Below are 21,397 nucleotides of genomic sequence, written 5' to 3'. Positions count from 1 at the left end.
TATGGATGAGGACTGTGGGTGGGGAGTGAGGGCGGAGGGTGGGGCGGGAACTGGGAGGAGGGGAGTTATGGGGGGAAAAAAAAAGGAACAAATGTAATAATCTGAACAATAAAGATTTAATTAAAAAAAAAAAAAAAGAAAAGACTGTCAAACTACAGCGGGAAGGCCAGGGAGGGTGTATGTGGGGGGTTGGAGGAGTAAGAGATCAACCAAAGGACTTGTATGCATGCATATAAGCATAACCAGTGGACACAAGACACTGGGGGGTAGGGGAGGCCGGGGGAAGGTCAAGGGGGGCGGGGGGAAAGGAGACATATGTAATACTCTTTGTAATACTTTAAGCAATAAAACATAATTTTAAAAAAGACAAAAATAAAGAAAATAAAAATGTAAAAAAAAAGTTTTTAAAACTAAAGATAAATTAAAATTATAATACAAATCGCATGAAATATACCATTAAAATAAAATAGATATCTTTAAATTTTTCCCACCTGTTTCTGTTTACCTTTTGCTAGAAAACTGAGCACACGTACGTGGCTTGCGTTATATTTTGAATAGACAACGCCGCCTGTCTTTGCCTAAGGCTGGCTCCTGCTCTTTCTGATCTTTGCTTTAACATCGTCTTTTCAAGGGGGCCTCGACTGCCCACACATGAGCATCACCTGTTCCTTAAGCAGTCAGCCCCTCACATTGCCTTGTCTGTTCCCATCATCACTTCCTGCCATTTGGGGGTTGTTTGTTTCTTTGTTGTTTTTCTCCGCAGGAGGACACACACAAGCATCTCCCACCAGGAGTCTTCCCTCTCCTGTCCCAGCGGTCTGCATGGCGCTGGGATGGTGCCTGCCTCACGGTTTACACTCAGAAGTATCTGCGGAGTGAAACTCATCCCAGCCATTTCTTAGGAACAGCCCAAGAATTTACAAAACGGACCACAAATTCACGTGGGAATCTAACATGAGAGACACACCAATTTCTACTTGGGCTTCCTGGCACAATTGGAAATGGTTTTTTATTTGTCACCCAGCCGTCCTGAAAGGCAGGGTGGGGGTGGCGGGGAAGATGTTAGAATTTACCAAGGAAGCAAATTTGCCTGCAGTTGGATAAAAGATCACGGTGGGAACCAAAAATAAAAAAATAGTAAAAGAAATCAATCATTTCTTTCTCGATGGCTCTTTAAAATATTTAGCTGAAATTGTCCTCATCTGGGCGTCAGCTGTTTTCTCTGCAAACACCCAGCCCTGGTGCTCACACTCTCTGTGCCCCCACTTCGAGCTCTGGCCTGATCGCTCACATTAACCTGGAAGGATATATACAGCGTTCGGGTTGAGAAAGCAGTTTCCACTCATAAAACCCTTTGATAGTTTGGCCATCTGGTCAGAGTGGAGCCCGGCCTGAAGGAGGCCCGAGGAAGGTGAAAGGGCACAGCCTCCCAGGGTCAAGGGGGCCTGCCAGTTTGCTCTCGCGGACTCCACTAAAGGGCGCCTGACAAATTATTGCGCATTCCACAGCCTTTGCCTAAGTATTTGATTACAGTGGCAGGAATGTTGATATTTTCAGGCTTGAGTCAGGGAGGCGGGGCGGGACGGGGTGGGGGGAGGGGGAGAGGTGCGCTCTGTTCATTGATGCCTGTCAGATGGCCTGTCCCCGCCTGTGCGGGTGGGATGCTCTGTGCGGACCAGTGTGTTCTGAGCCTTTGGCTTTGGCCATAGTGTGAGGGATGCTGCCTGCCCCTCGGGGAGAGGAGAAACCCACGGTGCCACCCGGAATCGCCAGGGGCAGCCCCTCTGCTATTTGCCTTGCTGTTTAGTAATAAAATAACAAAGGAAGCCGCAATCCTTGGGAGCTCTGTGCTCTTTCCGGTGTGAATGTCAACAGAACTAAACATATTTATGGCTTTATTTCTCCGAGGGGATCACAGACAGCAGGGAATTTGCGGCGATTAAGTGGTGTTTTCTCCAGAGGCCTGGACAGACACCAAGGAAAGCACTCAGTTTTATGGGGTCTTTGATAACACAAGTACAGTGAGTGCCTACACGTCTACACCGTACCATGAAGGCACTGCCCTCCCTCAAAATGAGGACCCACGAGGACACTGTCTGTGAACACACTTCTTGCCGTGGCTTTAGAAGGTGATGGTCCCTCGTTCCAGGGAAGGACAGCTCCATTCCGGTAAAAGCCACAGGCCGGCCTTTCTGCTTAAGACTTCTGTTCGTCTGTCTGTGTTTACCTGTAACATCAGGAGGAAAAGAAGAGCCGGGACAGGTGGATGCACAGGGGAGTCGTGAGGGGCCCTGGCCTCCAGCACGAGGGATGCGCTGGGGTGAGGGATCTGAGTGTCGGGACCCCCTCTCCCGGGTGCCCCTGAGAGGAACTGGGAAGTCCCTTGGGCCTCCCTGTATTTATTGCGGTATAATACACACGACATAAAACATACCGTTTTAACTACTTTGAAGTGTAAAATCCAAGGGTGTATAAGAGATGGTACACTCACAATGTTGTGCATCCTGCCACACTATTTCGACCCAGAACATTTCTATTAACTGAAAAGGGAACCTTTCTGAAAACACCAATTGAAATCCTAGTGGGGACAATGCAATAAGCCCATAAAAGGTAGCGGGAAACTGCTGACTGGATCTGTTTCCTTCATGGCAGGATATCGGGTCAGGAGTGGAATCTGCCCATGCAGACACACGCTCACATATAGTTATGTATCTATATGAGAGGGGGCAGCGGAGGGCCCTTTCACCACTGCCTGGTCACGTGCAGCTTTCAGTTCTGCTGGGATAGTGCCCACACGTGTCATTTAGTCGTGTCACTGCGTGTCATGTGCAGACATCCCCTTGGTAAGCCTCAGCTCCCCAGGCACTGAGAGCTTATGAGAATGACTGTGACTTACACCGTCAATAACAGTCAAAAGGAGAGGGAACCACCAGCACAAAGCATGGTGCCAGCTGCTCACAGGCCTCACTGCTCACCCACCGGAGCCGGAATCTGCAAAACGGGGAGAGGGGACAGTGAGGCTCCTGTATAGGTGAAGGCACTGCCGAGGGTAACACACTGACTAGTGCCAGAACACTTAGCCATGAAGCTCTGTGCCACACAGAGCGTGTAAGTTTCGCATAGGATCCTATACTCAAGTAACAACAACAGGAAACAGACACAGGTTCTTCACTATACACAAGCTGTACGTACAGTCTGAGTTCTTGGACAGGAGGTGGACAGCCATTCCCTCCTGAACAGTCATTCTCTCTCATTCCTTCTAACAAGACCCTGATTTTGTGCAGACCAACTGGTGCCTGCCTCCTGGATTCATCTAAACCAGCAGTTCTCAGCTGACGGATTCCCAATGCACCCACTTAGAATGAACTAAGGAAATACTTGTTTGTTAAGTCACTTAGACTTAGAACGACAACAATCCCATTCCATAATTACACACATAAACAACAATTTTATGAATTATGTGTGGAACAATATTTTCCAAAATTAAAAAAACCATACAAATAGCTCAGCCGGTGTGGCTCAGTGGTTGAGCACTGACTGATGAACCAGGAGGTCACAGTCTGATTCTCGGTCAGGGCACACGCCTGGTTTGTGGGCTTGATCCCCAGAGTGGGGCGTGCAGGAGGCAGCCGATCAATGATTCTCTCTCATCATTGATGTTTCTATCTCTCCCTTTCCCTTCCTCTCTGAAATCAGTAAAAATATATTTAAAAAGAAAAACTCCCACACAAACAAAACCTTTATTGAGAAGAGAGGCACTCGGTTTTTTATAGTTTTTTTTTTTTTTTTTTTGCAAATCTTGTTGATGCCCAGCTTTAATAGAAGACAGTGGGAGTCTCACGTCTGCTTCTGCGTCCAGTCCCTGAGCCGTGTTGCTTTGGTTGAAGGGCGAAGGAAAACATCGACTCTCACAGAGATGCGTTTGGAAAAGACAGGATTGCAATGGCCTTTTAGAGAGCTGAGGAGAGTCTAACTTGATACTTCACCCAGGCTGCACAAATGGTCGTTTTTTTAGAAGGTTAGCTGTCTATGGACCCTGAAATCATACCGATGGACTTTACACATGGTCTGTCACATCAAAACTTATTGCGCTCACACTCTGAAGAGATCTTTTACCCATGCGTGATTTTTTTTAACAGCATGCATTGGTCAAATGAGAAATACTTGTCACACAGATCTGGATGTTGCACATTTCATCATGAAGTATTCAAAAAAGTCACATTGGTCAACATCACCACTGATTTCATTAGGCAAGAGCCTGAGTATTGGGAAGCCATCAGGGTCACGGTGGTGGGTCTAATATTTTGAAATTCTAATTTTTGCTCGAAAGCTCCAATGTTATCATTGGCAACAAATACTGTGTGCTGTTGTCTTTGAAATGACATGTTTACTCCATTCACCTCCCAGCAAAAGTCTGCCAAACACTGCAGTCTGAGAAGCCTGTGTGTCAGCTGTACTTGGGTATAAAAATGGTGTTCCGCGAGAAATGCAGCTAGTTCAGCTCGCAACTCAAACACGCGCTTTCCCGCCAGAGGGCATGGCACCGCAGGGCTGGACAGCTTTCTTCATAGAACTTCCTGTTTCACATGAGGACTGAAAAAAAAATGTGTACTCAAGGGTAAATTAAATTTTACTGCTTCATCAGGACGTTTATTTTTTTTTAAATATATTTTATTGATTTTTTTTTTTTTTTACAGAGGAGGGAGAAGGATAGAGAGTTAGAAACATCAGTGAGAGAGAAACATCGATCAGCCGCCTCCTGCACATCCCCCACTAGGGATATGCCTGCAACCAAGGTACATGCCCTTGACCTGAATCGAACCTGGGACCCTTCAGTCTGCAGGCCGACGCTCTACCCACTGAGCCAAACCGGTTAGGGCAGGATGTTTATTTTTAAATTATTATTTTTAAACTTTTATTGTTGAAAGTGTTACATATGTCCCCTTTTTTCTCCCATTGACTCCTTATAGCCCCCCCCAGCCCCCCTCCGTCCACCTGAACTGAGCGCAGGGCAGTGAGGAATATGCTGACCACTAGCAATTCGATGACAGGGTATCATTGGAGTGGGGCACAGCGATTTCACCCCCATTTGCTTTGGCACTGTTAGTGCAAATGTCCACACAATGAAACAAGGCCAATCACTTTTTAGCATTCTGATAAAAATTGTTTGACCTCGCAACCCCCTGACTCAGAGAGTCTCAGAGACCCCAGGATTCTGTGCACTCTACTCTCTAAGGACCAGCTGGTCTGTATCAGTCAGAGGAATTCTGTTGCCTTTTCTCAGTGACTATTCTTTCTTTTCTTTTTTTTCATTTTTAATATTTTAAAATAACAGAGTGCAGGGAGGGAGTGAGACTACTCTGCTGAAAACTACCCCAAAGGATTAGGATGTGATTTTCCCAGAATAAAAGCAGTAGATACAGCCAGAGAACCTTCTAATTCTTGGCTCCCTGCCATGGCTGTCCCCCAAACAAGCAAAACTGCTAAGTAAGCTAGAGTGTGTTGCTATACATTGGGAGCGTAGAGTAGACATTCTTGAGCAGGTCACGTGACCCAGTTCTGGCCAATGAGGTGGATATCAGCTGGGGGCCTCTGAAAAGGTTTTTCTACCTGACAAAAAAAGAGGGAGCTACCACAGGAAAAAAAAACACCAAAAAAACAACTTTTGCCCCTTATTCCATTTCCCTTTGCTGGATGAGAATGTGATATTGGTGTGATGGCAACCGGCACTATGAGGTAAGATATCAGTGAAATGATGAGAAAGGGGAAAGGGAGGATGAAGAGCCTATGTCCTGGATGACATTACTGAACGGGTAAGTCAAATTGGAGATACAAGATTTTTTGCTTTCGGAGACAACTAAAGTCTTTGTCTAAACCAAACAGGGGGATCGTTGTATACAAATGCATCCTACACCATATATCTGGTATAGAGATACCAGAGCCCGGCAGTAGATTTTAGAAGATACAGGGTTAGAAATGTAGTTTATGACTCAAACTTAGGAATGTATGTACATACTGTTCACTCATTCAGTCAAGAAAAATTTTTGAATCCTGAATGAAGTATGGTTGGTTCTGGCTGTGCAGCATAGAAAACTCAAATTAACAGTGGTTTAGCCCTGGCCAGTGTGGCTCAGGTGGTTGGATGTCCTCCCATGCACTAGTCAGTGCACATGCCCGGGTTTTGAGCTCGATCCCCAGTAGGGTGCGTGCAGGAGGCAACCAATCAATGGTTCTCACTCATCCATGTTTTTCTCTCTCTCTCTTTCTCTCATTTCCTTCCCCTCTCTCTCTAATCAACAAGAGATGAGTTTATTTCTGACAAGTACACAGCAGAGTGCCAATATAGCAATTCCAGAATTAGGAACTGAGGCTATTCCTTCTAGTCTTTCTATTATCGTCAAATTGTGTTTCCCACTACAGGAGCTCCAGAAATCACGCCAATATTTGCCTACCTCCAAAGAGGAAGGAGAGAGACCACGTGCCTTCCCCAAGGCCATTACTAGGGAGTTATATGGGACACTTTCCTGTATGTCTCATAGGCCAGAGATTAGTCATGTAACATCTAGCGGCAAGGGAGGCTGGGAAATGTGGCTTTATTCTAGACAGCAATGTGTCCTGCTATCAGTCAGGGTTTTTGCTTTTGGAGAAGAATAGGAGAATGGCTACCTGGGGACAAGAACAGTCTCTGCCACAGGAGCCCACCATGTGCTGTTTATGGATCCCTGAGGTCACAGTTTATTAATGCATCAGCTTGTACTAGGAGAATAAAGCACACTTTCTATTCACTTATATATTCATTTATTCAACAACTATTGCTTGAGGGCTGTTTGTACAATCCATGAGATATGAGATACTTTGGTGATAGAAAAGCAAAGCAAAAGAAATTTGTATGCAGTAAGAGAAATAGCCTAATTGGGGAGATACGTTTATGGTCAAAAAGTAAATAAAAAGCTAACCATAAATGTGTTTTTCTTTTCTTTTCTTTTTTCTTTTATTAAATCTTTATTGTTCAGATTATTACAGTTGTTCCTCTTCCCCCCCCCCGCCCCCATAGCTACCCTCCACCCGGTTGCCACCCCACCCTCTGCCCTCACCCCCCTACCCCATTGTCCTCATCCATAGGTGCACGATTTTTGTCCAGTCTCCTTTCCCCCCCAAGAATAGTCAGTCCACTCCCTTTCTATGCTCCTGATTCTATTATAATCACCAGTTCATTCTGTTCATCAGATTATTTACTGACTTGATTTTTAGATTCACTTGTTGATAGATGTGTATTTGTTGTTCATAATTTGTATCTTTACCTTTTTCTTCTTCTTCCTCTTCTTAAAGGATACCTTTCAGCATTTCATATAATACTGGTTTGGTGGTGATGAACTCCTTTAGCTTTTCCTTATCTGTGAAGCTCTTTATCTGACCTTCAATTCTGAATGATAGCTTTGCTGGATAAAGTAATCTTGGTTGTAGGTTCTTGGCATTCATCACTTTGAATATTTCTTGCCACTCCCTTCTGGCCTGCAAAGTTTCTGTTGAGAAATCAGCTGACAGTCGTATGGGTATTCCCTTGTAGGTAACTGACTGTCTTTCTCTTGCTGCTTTTAAGATTTTCTCCTTGTCTTTTGCTCTTGGCATTTTAATTATGATGTGTCTTGGTGTGGTCCTCTTTGGATTCCTTTTGTTGTGGGTTCTCTGCGCTTCCTGGACTTGTAGGTCTATTTCTTTCACCAGGTAGGGAAAGTTTTCTGTCATTATTTCTTCAAATAGGTTTTCAATATCTTGCTCTCTCTCATCTTCTGGCACCCCTATAATTCGGATGTTGGTATGCTTGAAGCTGTCCCAGAGGCTCCTTACGCTATCTTTGTATTTTTGGATTCTTTTTTCATTTTGCTTTTCCTGTTGGGTGTTTTTTGCTTCTTTGTATTTCAAATCTTTGGCTTGATTCTTGCGATCCTCTAGTCTGCTGTTGGAACTCTGCATAATATCCTTTATTTTAGTCAGTGTATGCTTAATTTCTAGTTGGCCCTTTTTCATAACCTCGAGGGTCTCACTAGGTTTCTTGAGGGTCGCATTACATTTATTGGCGGTCTCACCAGACTTTTTGAGGGTTTTACTAAATTTATTGATGGTTTCTAGAAAGTTCTTGAAAAACCTTAGAAGTGTGGTTTTGAACTCTATATCCAGTATTTTGCTTTCCTCCATTTCTGTCATTTGTGTCCTGTTTCTTTGTCTCTGCATTTTTTTTTTTTTTTGCCTCCCTGTGTTGATAGAGTGTCTTTGTGTGCTAGGTGTCCTATAGGGCCCAGTGGCTCAGCCTTCCCAATTACCTGAGGTGGACACTCTTAGTGCACCCCTTTGTGGGCTTTGTGTACAGTCTTGTTGTAGTTAAGCCTTGATAGTTGTAGGTATCACTGGGAGGAATTGACCCCCAGGCCAATTGGCTGTGAGAGTCAGCTGTGTCTACAGTGGGAGAACTTCTGAGCTGAAGACACCCTTATGGGGCAAGACTTGCTTCAGTGGGGCTTTGGTGCTCACTGAATCTGCCCCCTGAGTGTGTCCCTTATGGGTCTGAGGAGTTGTAATCTGGCTCTTGGGTCTAAGGACGTGCTAATTTAGCCTCTGCCTGAGGCTACCCAGCAGGAGCTATGGAGAGATCTGCAGATTGCTCTTCTTTGTTTGGGGTTTGGAGGTGCCCAGATGAGGCCCAGCTGTGAAGCAATGCAAGCTGCTGTAGGGCCTTGGACCTTCTTTTGGAAGTTCTGGGTCTCTCTGACCCAGCTGCAGTTTGTTAGATAATTTTCAGATTGCCAAGGGCCAGGCCTTTCATATGCAAAAGCCTCTGCCACAGCTTGGATGGGGTGGGGTCTCAGGGAATCAACAGGACTGAGCAAACAGCTATGGCTGATCCTCAGCCCTGCCCTAAGGGGCCCCGAGTCTCAGTGTCCCAGTAATTGCCGCAAGCACCTCTGAGAGAAAGCCACCCTCGAGTTCCAAGTTCTGCCCGCTGCCAGACAGTCCAGTTTCTCCCCGTATGAGTCTGGATCCCCAGAGACTTCCCGGAACTGGAGTTCAGAGCAGTTGGGAGCTTGAGACTCCCTCCGGATTCAAAAAGACAGCCGCGACCTCAGTTGCCAGCCCTTTCCACGTGCGCCTCCGTACCTCTGCACTTTACTTCCGCACCTCCTCTGAGTCTCAGTGTGCTTTTCTCTTTTCTTCTAGTTGTAGAATTTCCACTCAGCCAGCCTTCCTGTGGTTCTGGATGATGTCCATTTTGTCTTTTAGTTGTATTTTTTAAGTTGTTGTGGGCAGCAATTTCCAGTGTTTACCTATGCCGCCATCTTGGTTTTTTTTTTTGTTTTGTTCTTAAAGAAATAATTAAGGGTATATGCAAAGTTCTAGCTATAAGGAAGCTTACTGCACTTTTCTATAAACTCATGAGAAATGGAAAGCAATTAAATATCCAGCTACTGTTAAAATCAATTGTGGTACATAATTAACGATGCTGTAAAACAACAATTGTAGTTAGCATTTGCTTATCGTTTACTTTATGTCAGACGCTGCAGCAGCTCTTCGTATGTGTTAACTAAGGTAATCCTCACGACAGTCCTATGAGACAGAGAATTATGATTCCCCTATTTTACAGATGAGGCAACTGAGGCACAGGAAAGTAATTTGATCTCCAGGTTGCACAGCTCATAAGTAGCAGAGCTGGGATTTGAACACAGAATCCAAGCTCTTAATCGCTACTCATTTATTCACTGATAGATATTTTGTTCAGCCTCTATTATTACCAGTGTGATCTAGGTACTTAGGGTACCTCCTTATGAAACATACGTCAGACAATGAATAACAGATATAACAATCTAAATATATAAAAGCCTAGGTGACCGTTAAGATGGAATGACTGGAACGACCGGAATGACCAGTCGCTATGATGTGCACTGACCACCAGCGGGCAGACGCTCAATGCAGGAGCTGGCCCCAGCCCACAGGCCCGATCGCTGATGGGGCCTGCTGGCCAACCTCCCAGTCCCTCCCCCAGGATGGCAGGCCCCAATCACCTGATCAGAGCCGGCCCCGGGCTGGGATGGGGAACAGGGGTAGGTGGCAGCAGTCACGAGCAGCGAGGGAAGGAAGAGGTGGGAGGCGGGGAGGCAGGGAACCTGATCAGCCCTGATCGCCAGCCAGGCCTAGGGACCCCACCTGTGCACGAAATTTGGTGCACCAGGCCTCTAGTCACATTATAAAATGTCAGAAGGCTATATATGCTATGGGAAAAAATAGAGCAACAAGAGAAGGCTCCAGGGTCCAGTGGTGGGATAAGGTGTTATTTAAAATAGAGGGGTCAGAACTCTCATCGGGAACATGACATTTGAGCAAAGATTTGAAGGAGGTGAGGCCATACGGATGGGTGCCTGCAGGAAGAGCATACAAGACAGAGGGAACAGCCAGTGCAAGTTGCTGAGGTAGGTGCACATCTGAGATGCTAGGAGACTAGCAAAGAGGCGGGTGTGTCCGGAGCAGAGTGAGTGAGGAGGAGAGTGACAAAAGTAACAGAAGCTTTAGGGAGTGTGGGTGTGGGTACTGGTCCCACCATCAGGGCCTCCCCATCCGTTGCACAGACTTTGGCTTTGACTTTGCGCCCCTGGGGGTTTTGAGTAAAAGAGGGTTGAGATCAGCCTTAGGTTTTAACCAGTGCCTCTGGCCGCAGCGTGAAAACTAGACCGCAGGGGGCAAACCCCAGAAACATCACAGGCAGATGTTCCCATTAGAGTAAGAACTTGTTCAAGGTTAGGCAACAGTACGCACAGATAGTATACTATTGTCTGAGGGCTGTGACCACTGGGGAAAGCTGCATAAAGGAACCCCTGTGCTCTCTGCAGTACCCCGTGAGTCTAAGATTATTTCCAAATAAGAAGTAAAATACAAATAAAAACAGAACGATCCCATTTTTGTGTAAAAATGTCTACGCAAAGAAAAAGCACTGCAGTCTCAACAGTGCTTCTCCCTGGATGGTGGGACAAGAGTAACCTTTTTCTTCTAGGTGTATTTTGTAAGTCCCGGCAAAGTCCACTGACTGCTTTTGCACTTTCAGGAAGCAGGCTTTCTAAGACCATCTGGAATGGTCCAAACCCCAGCGGTCTGCACGCAGACATAAGGCAGTGAAGTGGGAGGGGGGGCTCAGGACAGCAGCTCTCCCTACAGAGGCTGCCCTGGGGCCAAGGTAAGCGGGTTGACAGATTTGGAAACTGACCTGACCCAACAATGGCACATTTGAACATCATCCGATTTATGGCCGAGGCTTAACACGCGGCAGCGTCCAGGCCCCCGTCATCACATGCCAGGCTTGCTCTGGAGGAGGCCGCCGCCCTCCTGGTGGTTCCATTTGTCACCAGAAACTGACATGTTTGGATAACACGCTTGCCCCACGCTGCTCACCAGCTCCCGGGCTCTGTCCAGTCCTTCCCTGACACCCTGCAATTACCTGTCTCTGAGTGAGAACCTCCCGCCAGCAGGTGAGCCCCTGAAGGCAGGACCGGGGTCTCCCTGGGCTTAGAGGAGGAGCTAATATGCAATCAGGCTGAAGATGACTTTACCTTTTGCTCGCTCAGAAAGTGACGACGCAGTTTTGTCCATTCTTTGTGTTCTCTCTCTTTAAAAAAAAAAGTATTTTTATTGATTTGAGAGAGAGAGGAAGGGAGAGTGATAGAGAGATAGAAACATCAATGAGAGAGAAACATCGCTTGGCTGCCTCCTGCATACCTTCTACTGGGGATCGAGCCCCAACCTGGGCATGTGCCCTGACCAGGAATCCATCTGGTGATCTCTTGGTTCATGAGTCAATCAATGCTCAGCCACCAATTTTCAAAATTTCCCCTCAAGGTAACAATGAACCACAAACCAGCAAAATACGAGAGGTAACGCTTTCTAGCGGCCCAAAGGTATCCCTCCAAACCCCAGATGACTCCTGGACAAATTATTTAACTTTTTATTTTTTTAAAACAAAGCTTTGGATATAATGTTTTCCTCGTTCCTTCTTCCTGTCCCTTCTTCTTTATTTAGCAAATGCATAAGGATAATCTCCCCCATTCTAGAACACACACTGAGCAGGTAGCGCAGGGGGAGGGGCAATCAGATACTGAGCAAATGTGTAGCCGGAACCAGGTACCTGCCTTGGTGAGTGCAGGTTGGAGAAGTTCTCAGCACAGCGAGGCGGGTAGCAGCAGCCTGACCTAGATGTGAGGAGGATCCGGCAGGGAAGGCATCCCAGAAGTAGTGACACTTTGTTTTCTGGGTAAGAATGCTCATGTTTACTTCCCTATCCAAATGCTTGGGAGGACCCTTCTAGAAAAGCATCAGAAAGAAACCTGACCATTCTTCCAAACAATGAGTGTGGATTTAGGAGCTAAATGGAACAGGAAAAAGAAAGAGTAAGTGTGTGTGCGGACATAATTACAACTGGAACTAAGAGGCCAGACTTGTTCGTACCAGAGAAGAGAACATGCAAATGGCTCGTTAGGGCTGGGACAACAGGCCCGGGAAGTTACTGATTAACACTGTGCACACAGCAGTGATATTCTTGCGGATGAGCCAGGGGTCCAGCATGAACACCCATGACACATTGGGAAGCTGGGCAAGGCCCCGGTTCTCTCTTTGTGATGTGGGACTGTCCGTCACATGGAGGAGATCTGTCACCCTGGACCCACCCACCCAATGTCAGAGGCAGCCCCTAGGGAGTGTGACAGCCACCAACGCCTCAGCCATCTCCAACACACCTCTGTTTCCTGCCCGAAGTCCTCAGGTTAGTTTAAAGGTCACTTCTTGGCTGCCTTGGGGTCTCCTTCTGTAGACCAGGGCCATGTGGTGGCCCAAAGGTGGGGTCAGTGGCAGGGGCTCTGAGGAAGGGAAGATTAAACAAGGGCGGAGTCTTGCTAAGGTGCATTCTGAGCGGGCACAGCAAGCACATTTCATAGTGAGGAGGTGGAGTGTCTTTCCCTGGGACCCTGGGGTGTGATCCCCAAGCCGGGGACCCTGGGTCTGCAGAGGGAGGGCCTGAAGGGGCCAGTTGATGCGGGAGGGGCACTGGTCTGAAGGACTAGCCAGGAATCAATATAAGAACAGAGGAGGCGCCAGGCAAAAAGGCCCACCGCTCCCAGGGCGGGGTCTCTCCACCTTGGTCCTACTGACATTTGGGGCTGGACCATTCTCTGTAGTGGGGGCTGTCATCCCTGCCCTCTATCCACTAGATGCCAGTAGCACCATCCAGGTGTGACCATCAAAACTGTCTTCAATATGCACCCCTATGTTCATAGCAGCACAATTCACCATAGCTAAGATCTGGAAACAGCCTAAGTGCCCATCAGTAGATAAATGGATTAGAAAACAGTGGTACATCTACACAATGGAATACTATGCTGCTGTAAAAAGGAAGGAATTCTTACCATTTGCAATGGCATGGATGGAACTGGAGAGCATTATGCTAAGTGAAATAAGCCAGTCAATGAAGGAAAAATACCACATGATCTCACTCATTCATGGATAATAGAGACCATTATAAACTTTTGAACAATAATAGATACAGAGGCAGAGCTGCCTCAAACAGATTGTCAAACTGCAGCGGGAAGGCCGGGGAGGGTGGGGGGGGCAGGAGGTAGGGGGGTAAGAGATCAACCGAAGGACTTGTATGCATGCATATAAGCACAACCAATGGACATAAGACACTGGGGGATAGGGGAGGCTAGGGGACTGTCAAGGGCGGGGGAGGGGGGCGGGAAAGGACACATATGTAATACCCTTTGTAATACTTTAAGCAATAAAATAAAAAAAACAAAAACAAACAAACAAAAAAAAAACCTGTCTTCAGCCCTGGCCGGTATGCTCAGTGGTTAGAGTGTCGTCCTGCACACGAACGAGTCTCGGGTTCGATTCCTGATTAAGGGCCTATACTTTGGGTGCAGGTTCAATCCCTGGCCCTGGTCAGGGTGTGTGCAGGAGGCAACCAATTCATGTGTCTCTCTCACATGGATATTTCTCTCTCTTCTCTCTTCCCCCTTCCTTCCCTCCCTTCCGCTCTCTCTAAAAATCAATGGAAAAAATAGCCTCGGATGAGGATTAACCAAAAGTAAAATGAAATAAAGTGAAAATAAAGTACAAAGTATCTCCAGACACAGACAAATGTCCCCTGTGGGGAGAACGCCCGGTCTGAGAACCACTGTCCCAGGAAACAACTCCAGGCTGAAGGAGGAGGAGGAGCTGGCCTTCCTGCGGCCAGGAGAGCTGCTAATGGGCAGCAAACTCTGCTAAGTGACAGGATCCTGCCCTCATTCCCCGGCCAGCAGGTGTCCACTTAGGACTCAAGTTGTCCCATCTCCCTTTCAAAGATCTCCCGGGTTCAAGGAGGCTGGCGGAGTGCGCTGGACAGGGTGTGAGGAGTGGGCGTGGGGAGGGGAGCTGGGCCCAGGTCTGGGTCTTGATTTGGGTGGTGTGGGTGGCACGCAGGTCGCTGCTACATTATACTTTTGTCTTTAAAATAGTCATTGCAACATCATTGTTATTTAAAAAAAAAAAGAGTAGATGGCAATACATTTCATGGTTAAGAACATTAAGTACAGCCATATTCTGAAATACCAGGCAGCGCTTTTTAAAAATGTGGTAGATAGCTCTCTCTATTCTGATGCCAAGATGTATATGGAAGTGAAAAAAGCAAATGTAGATCGGTGTGGCTAACATGTTTCCTTTGAAGCAACAAATACAAAAGAGTATAAAAATATTTCTTGTGAATGTATAGAAAACTCCGGAAAGATGGATAAGAAACTAATAAAAGGTGGAGGCCTCCAGGGTGGGGGCTGAGGGCTGGCACAAAATGTTTTCACGGTATAGCTCTTTGTACCTTTAGAATACAGAACCACATGGATGGTGAATGGATTACCTCTTTTAAATAAATGAATCACACAAACAACAAACAAAAATCCAACTGCCAAAATAACACGGGATTATCAAAGACGTCCTGACCCGACAAAATTAAGAAAGACTGGCTGAGAATTCTGCTCCCACTTCCAGTCCTTAGGGACCGAGGCCTTCCTGATGGGATCCACCGAAGGATAGGATGCCTTCTGCTAGTCGGGTGTCTGCTCCGAGTTCGCGTTCACACTCAAAATATGGTGTGGAGCCCCTCACAGTGCCTCCCGGTTCCCCAGGTGCTCATTTTCCCAGTGATTTGTTTTGCTTCTTTGTGGCTTAAAATTTTTTGTGTGTGCTGCATATGTATTTGGTAATTAAGAGTGGGAAAATTGATGTTATTTGAAATTATTATAACAAATAGGTCCTGATAAGAAAACATGAAAAAGTCTTTAAAGTCCACAAAGAAGAAGAAGAAGGAGGAGGAGGAGGGAAAGGAGGAGGAGGAGGAGGAGAGGAAGGAAGGAAGGAAGGAAGGAAGGAAGGAAGGAAGGAAGGAAGGAAGGAAGGAAGGAAGACGCTTTTGCTGAGACTGTAAAGTATCTTTTCTTTCTTAGGAATATTAAGCTTCCAACAAGCAGATTAAAAACTTTACCCTCCATTAAATCCTAACCCAGTGAAAGTGAGGGGGGACAATGACTACCAATGTCTCTGGGATCCGTACGCTCCCGTAAGCCCTGTGAAGGAAGAACACTGTCAAGCTCCAAGAGACAATGAAGAGATTGCTGCAAGCGCATTCTCGAATAGAGGCTGGGGTTTTAATTACACGGAGGCAGAAAGTGATACTTTCCAGGGCTGGGTGAAAACACTCTTCGGGAGTGAAGCTGGGGGTTGTAAAAACTGGGGGTTCCTTTCCGAGTCATTTGCTACGGGTGACACTTCCCGGAATCTGGGCGGAGAAGCAGAGGGGTGTCTGAGGAGGAGAGAGGGGCGTCCGGTTCGGGGAGGGGAAGGTCTTTATGAATTTTTCCAGGGCTGCAAATTCATAAAAAACAATGGTTTCATTGGATAGAAGTTAAGGATTAACCTCTCTATGAATCTGTAAACAAGCCATTGCATGTTGTTCAGTGTGCGAACTGTTGCTGTAGGACAGGCAAACATCTTACCAAAAGTTGGAAAGAAAAACTGGAAAAAGGTCACCAAATACTCAGGTGACTTGCAAGGTCTAGCCCAGAGGCTCTTTTTAAAAAAATCAAACTTATTGGGGTGACATCAGTCAACTTGAACATAGAGGTTTCAGGTGTGGGTTTCTGTTACATTTTCTGTATACTAGAGGCCCGGTGCATGAAATTCATGCGGGGAGTGGGGGTGTGCAGAGGGAGGTCCCTCAGCCGGTCCTGCACCCTTTCGCAATCTGGGACCCCTCAAGGGATGTCCAGGGATTGGGCCTAAACCGGCAGTTGGACATCCCTGTCGCAATCCGGGACTGCTGGCTCCTAACCACTTGCCTACCTGCCTAATCACCCCTAACTGCCTCTGCCTGCCTGATCGCCGCCCCTAACCGCCTCTGCCTGACTGCCTCATCACCCCCTAACTGCTTGACTGCCTGCATGATCGCCCCTAACCACTCTGCCTGCCTGCCTAATCGCCCCTAACAACTCTGCCTGCCTGCCTAATCGCCCCTAACAACTCTGCCTGCCTGCCTCATTGCCCCTCACCACCGCTGCCTTGGCAGGAAGGTTGTCCGGAAGGTTGTTGGGCTGTCTGGTCTAATTAGCATATTATGCTTTTATCATTATAGATTGCAAAGCCCAGAGGTTCTTGGGTGGGGCGATTGTGTCCCCCAGGGACCTGTGTCTGGAGACATTTTTGGATTTCACAACTGTGGGTGCTGCTGGGATCTATCGAGTCAGGAATGCGGCCGACTATCCTGCAATGCACAGGCTGACCCTTGCAACAGCCAATCATCCCACTCAAAATGCTGTCGGTGCCGAGGGCGAGAAACCCTGGTCAAAGCCCAGTTGAATGACGTGTTGACGGGACGCTGCTCTTGCATCCAATATTATTTACATTCAGAGCAACGCTTCCTTTTTAGGAGGGGCCCCAGCCCGTGACGTAGCATTTCATCCCCAGGAGGCCTGGCCAGGAAGCACCCAAACTGTGAAGATCAGCAGGGGAGCCAGGAGATGTGTCTGTCCGCACGATGGACAACACCTCCACCCCCGGAAAGGCACGAAAAAACAGAAACAAGATATTCAGTTCTTCCTTTGGCACGGAGGGTGGAAGGAAAGCCAGAGCAAAGAGGAAAGAGGAAGTCTGGCCTGGTGGTAATCTCTCCAGGTGGAAAGTTTCCTTTAAAACATGAACTTTTCACAGGCCTTGAAATAAAATGCAAAATATAGTCTGTAGGTGCAAAGGGATCGTAGCTTTCGTCAGGTTCTGGATGGGGTCTATACCCCCACAAAAGTTTTAGAACCATAACTGCAAAGGGTCCAAATGCACTTTCTTTTCTATTTCTGAATAAGGTTTGCCACATATTTGCATGTGGTGACAATAAGATCAGATGGTACTAAAGGGTAGCCAGAAGCAAGAGGCGGGGAGGAAGTCCCTCCCTCATCTTGGGTGCAACATTTACAGGGGGAGCTAAGAAACTCAGGAATCCAGATAAATAAGATTTTAATGCAACATTTAAAAAATCAAAGTTAATGGATATAAAAAATTCATAGAAAAAATCCATGATGAACCATGGATTTAATTTTAATTAAAATCAGGGTATTACTGATTTTTCTTTTTGCTTCAAGCTCCACGCTGACTTGGATAGGTACGGTCACCAATCACAGCTGTTGTAGGTTTCCTGTGTATTCTTCCAGAGGGATTCCATGCACATGCAACAAATATGTACAGATCTACTACCTACATGCATGCTTTTTGTTACACTACACACACCATTCATTCTATGCCTTGCTTTCTTCGCTTACTGTTATCTTAAAGATTGGTCCATATGAGAATAAAACGTATTACATAGTTGTTATAAATGTATATTTCATATATTACTAGAGGCCCGATGCTCAAAATTCATGCAAGAGTAGGTCCTTCCCCCGACTGCTGGCACTGGCTTCCCTCTGGCACCGGCTTCCCTCCAGCACCTGGGCTTTCCTCACAGCCCCAGCTTCATCCAGAAGGACGTCCTGTCTAATTAGCATATTATGCTTTTATTATTATAGACAAGAGGCCCGATGCATGAAATTCGTGCATGGGGGTGGGTGGGTTCCTCAGCCTGGCTGGCACCCTCTGGCAATCCAGGTCTGCTGGCTCCTAACCACTCGCCTGTCTGCCTGCCTGATCACCCCTAACCACTCTGCCTGCCTGCCTGCCTGCCTGCTCACTCCTAACCACTCTGCCTGCCTGCCTCATTGCCCCTAACCACTCATCTGCCTGCCTCATTGCCCCTAACCGCCTCTGCCTGCCTACCTGCCTGATCACCCCTAACCACCTCTGCCTTGGCCCCTGCCGCCACAGCTTCATCCAGAATGACGTTCTGAAGGTTGTTCAGCTGTCCAGCCTACTTAGCATATTATGCTTTTATTATTATAGATAATTATGCGAGAAAACTCACTTATTGTCTTCTCTTTTAAAGTACCGATTTAACCAATTGCTTTATATAATTAATCCGCCTTCTGCAAATCACACTTTCCCTCTAAAATCCATTTCTCTAACACTGGATGATTCATTTGTTTGCCCGGTCACATCATTTAAAAACACCACCACCCTCCAGAGAACCATACTTCGCTTTCTGTTTTTAAAAAGCGTGCACCTCCCACCCTGCGGCTGCTAGTGTCTAGAGTGGCGAGAGGGAAACTGCGTGTCCTGCAGGCCAGCTGGCCTCCTCCAGCTATTGGTCACTGTAATTGGCTTAGAGAGTATAAACCCTTCATATTCACAAATTCCGTTTTCAAAGACACGGGAGGCTTACGTTGCCACAGATGCGAATGATGGCACTAAGGGGGACTGCATGAGCTGCAGTGGAAAATCCCGGGCAGCCACTGAGCGGCCGCCCTGGACTCGTGTAATGTTGCCAACACAGGACCGTCCCGTGGTCCCTACAGCAGCCCGGTGGTCTCCAACGAATTCCGAAGAATACACACATCTTGTTTCAGTTCAAGGGCAAGAAAAAGAAGAAAGTAAAAAGGAACACTGTGAGAAGGTATCTGGTTGGAAACTTGGCCAGTCGATTGTCACAGGGTATTTCCCTTATGCCACTAAGGGCAGTGATTTGGTAACACTTATTTCACGTAGCTCCCTTCATTGCTTCCTGGCCACGTGTTTACTAGGTACAGTCCCTCCACAGGTATCTGTGCAGGGCCTACTTTGTGCCTGGCCTGGCTCCAGGACCCATGATCCAGGATGACAAAGGCAAACAAACAAACAAATCGAGTCTCCTGGAGTAGGGATGTCCCACAGAAAGGAAAGACCATACCTACCTGCTCCGGGATGATGGACTCCTCCAACATTTACCCCTCAATGCAAAGGCTAACATAAGTTTTACAACAATGGCGATGTTTTGTGTGGATATGCATACACTTGTACAGCTATAGAGATATTTTCAATTAACACCTGTGAGGGGGATAAGAATCTGCCAGATAAGTGATTTAAAAAATATTCCTGATTATCTTTAATCTTTACAAAGAATTGTTCTTTAAAATTGCTGAAACTTTGAAACTATATATATAAAAGCCTAATATACAAAGTGTCCCCTTGGGAATTCGACCAACTGGGAGTTTGATTGCTCGCTATGACGTGTGCTGACCACCAGGCGCGGGATGAAAGAAAGCCTTGGCCTTCAGCCGACAGCCGGCAGCTGGGGGAGGCCCCAGCCGGCAGCCAGCAACTGCTAGGGACCCTAACTGTGCATGGATTTCATGCACTGCGCCTCTAATATTCTATATTTAAAGGAATGTTCTGCTAGGGACCCTAACTGTGCGTGGATTTCATGCACTGGGCCTCTAATATTCTATATTTAAAGGAATGTTCTGCCCTGGCCGGGTGGCTCAGTTGGTTGGAGCATCGTCCCCAGGCACCAGGGTTGTGGGTTCAATCCCCAGTCGGAATGAATGCAAGAGTGAGCCAGTGGGTACGTGAATGGGTAGAACAACACATCAGCGTCTCTCTCCCTTCCTCTTTCTCTCTAAAAGATCAATCAACACATACAAATTCTCTTACAGAAAAGAATGCTCCGTCTGTGATCTTGGGTCCATGTTGTCATTTATGTGGATAAACATGACAGCAGAAACAAAAATGCTCCCTTACTGAGGTCTGCCTACATGATAGACACACTGCGAAGATGTCGCTCAGGCTGCCTCTGGAGCCCACACAGCAGCCTGGGGAAGGGCTGGGACACCCCCAGGCGGAGATGAGTGAGGGAGGCGCGGAGCAAGCACTTAGCCGCCCTCACGGGTCTGCTTGGCTGCCAAACAGCACTTTCCCCTACACGGAAAGCATCCACAAAACCCGTAAATCTATACGTAGGACACTAGGCTCTTGTCAGCTGCTGTCTTTATGTGATGAAGCAAGTGCCACCAGAGAAATCAGGATTTCTAAGTCCCAGTACTGCCCTGTCACTGGCGGGGGGCAGTAGATGAGTCAGGTCCCCTCTCATGACAAAATGAGATGAATGTTCAAAATATGGACCCCAAATGGGTCCTGTCCCAGAAAGATGAAGCCAGAGAGTGGACATGAAAAAAAAAGAAGAAAAAGTTTGGCAAATTTTTAAGTTCTTTCTAAAGCTTAATTGCTGTATTATTTTTAAAAAGATCGTCTCATTTTTTTTTTTATTGAAGTGAAATTCATACAACATAAAAACGGACCATTTTAAAGTGTGCAATTAATTCAGAGGCATTTCTTGTATTTGTGATGTTGTGCCATCTCTGTCCTTATGAGCATCTAGGTTGCATGTGACAACTTTGGGCCCCGAGACCATGATTTTGTCTGTTAGTAATTCACTGCCCCTCAAAGACACTAGGCTCCCGCAAGACTCTCCGGACCCCCAGGCCTCTAGTTCACGCAGGGATTCCTGCCTCTTCTGTCTCGTCATTGAATTTCAAAGCCTCACCATCGCACCCAACAAAATGCTTTGGGTATTTATTTAGTCTCTGTGTCATGTGCCCATTTTACAAAGCAAGCGAATGTCCGCATCTTTGATTGGCTACAAAGCCAAAAATGACCCAAGGAATGAGAGAATTTTAACTATGATCATACTTAGTTTTAAAGACGCCAAACACTGAATATGTGCACACAAATTAAAAATACCCCCCAATAACCTGCCCCCCCCCCCCAACCCACCTTCTCAGTTTCCTTGGTGGAGGTTCCTTAGTGCTTCCTGTTGAAAATGGCTAGAAATAAAAGTCGGGCTCAACAATAGTTAAGACCTTTCAGGGCCAGTTCAAGACCTTTTCCACATTTGATAACCGGAGATATCATTTATTTTTTAAAAATATATATTTTATTG

At 46.6% G+C, this 21,397-nt stretch overlaps 1 protein-coding gene across 6 annotated transcripts in view; it reads right to left on the bottom strand.

The window, feature by feature from the left end:
• Positions 1 to 21,397, bottom strand: part of ZFP64 (ZFP64 zinc finger protein) — a 249,068-nt gene that overhangs the window by 121,853 nt on the left and 105,818 nt on the right. The window contains exon 10 of one of the 6 annotated variants that reach the window (XM_059705281.1): positions 18,379 to 19,039. The exons of 4 other annotated variants lie outside the window; for them this stretch is intronic. In XM_059705281.1, the coding sequence (XP_059561264.1) occupies positions 18,862 to 19,039 (178 nt within the window). In that variant the 3' untranslated portion in view covers positions 18,379 to 18,861. Of the gene's footprint in view, positions 1 to 18,378; positions 19,040 to 21,397 lie in introns of those variants that run through there. One more of the 6 variants, XM_059705283.1, reaches the window with a different exon arrangement.

This window comes from Myotis daubentonii, chromosome 8 (genome assembly GCF_963259705.1).
Source record: "Myotis daubentonii chromosome 8, mMyoDau2.1, whole genome shotgun sequence".
Lineage (NCBI taxonomy): Eukaryota > Metazoa > Chordata > Mammalia > Chiroptera > Vespertilionidae > Myotis > Myotis daubentonii.
Note: the sequence above shows the minus strand (reverse complement) of the source record. Positions and strands in the feature narration are given on the sequence as shown.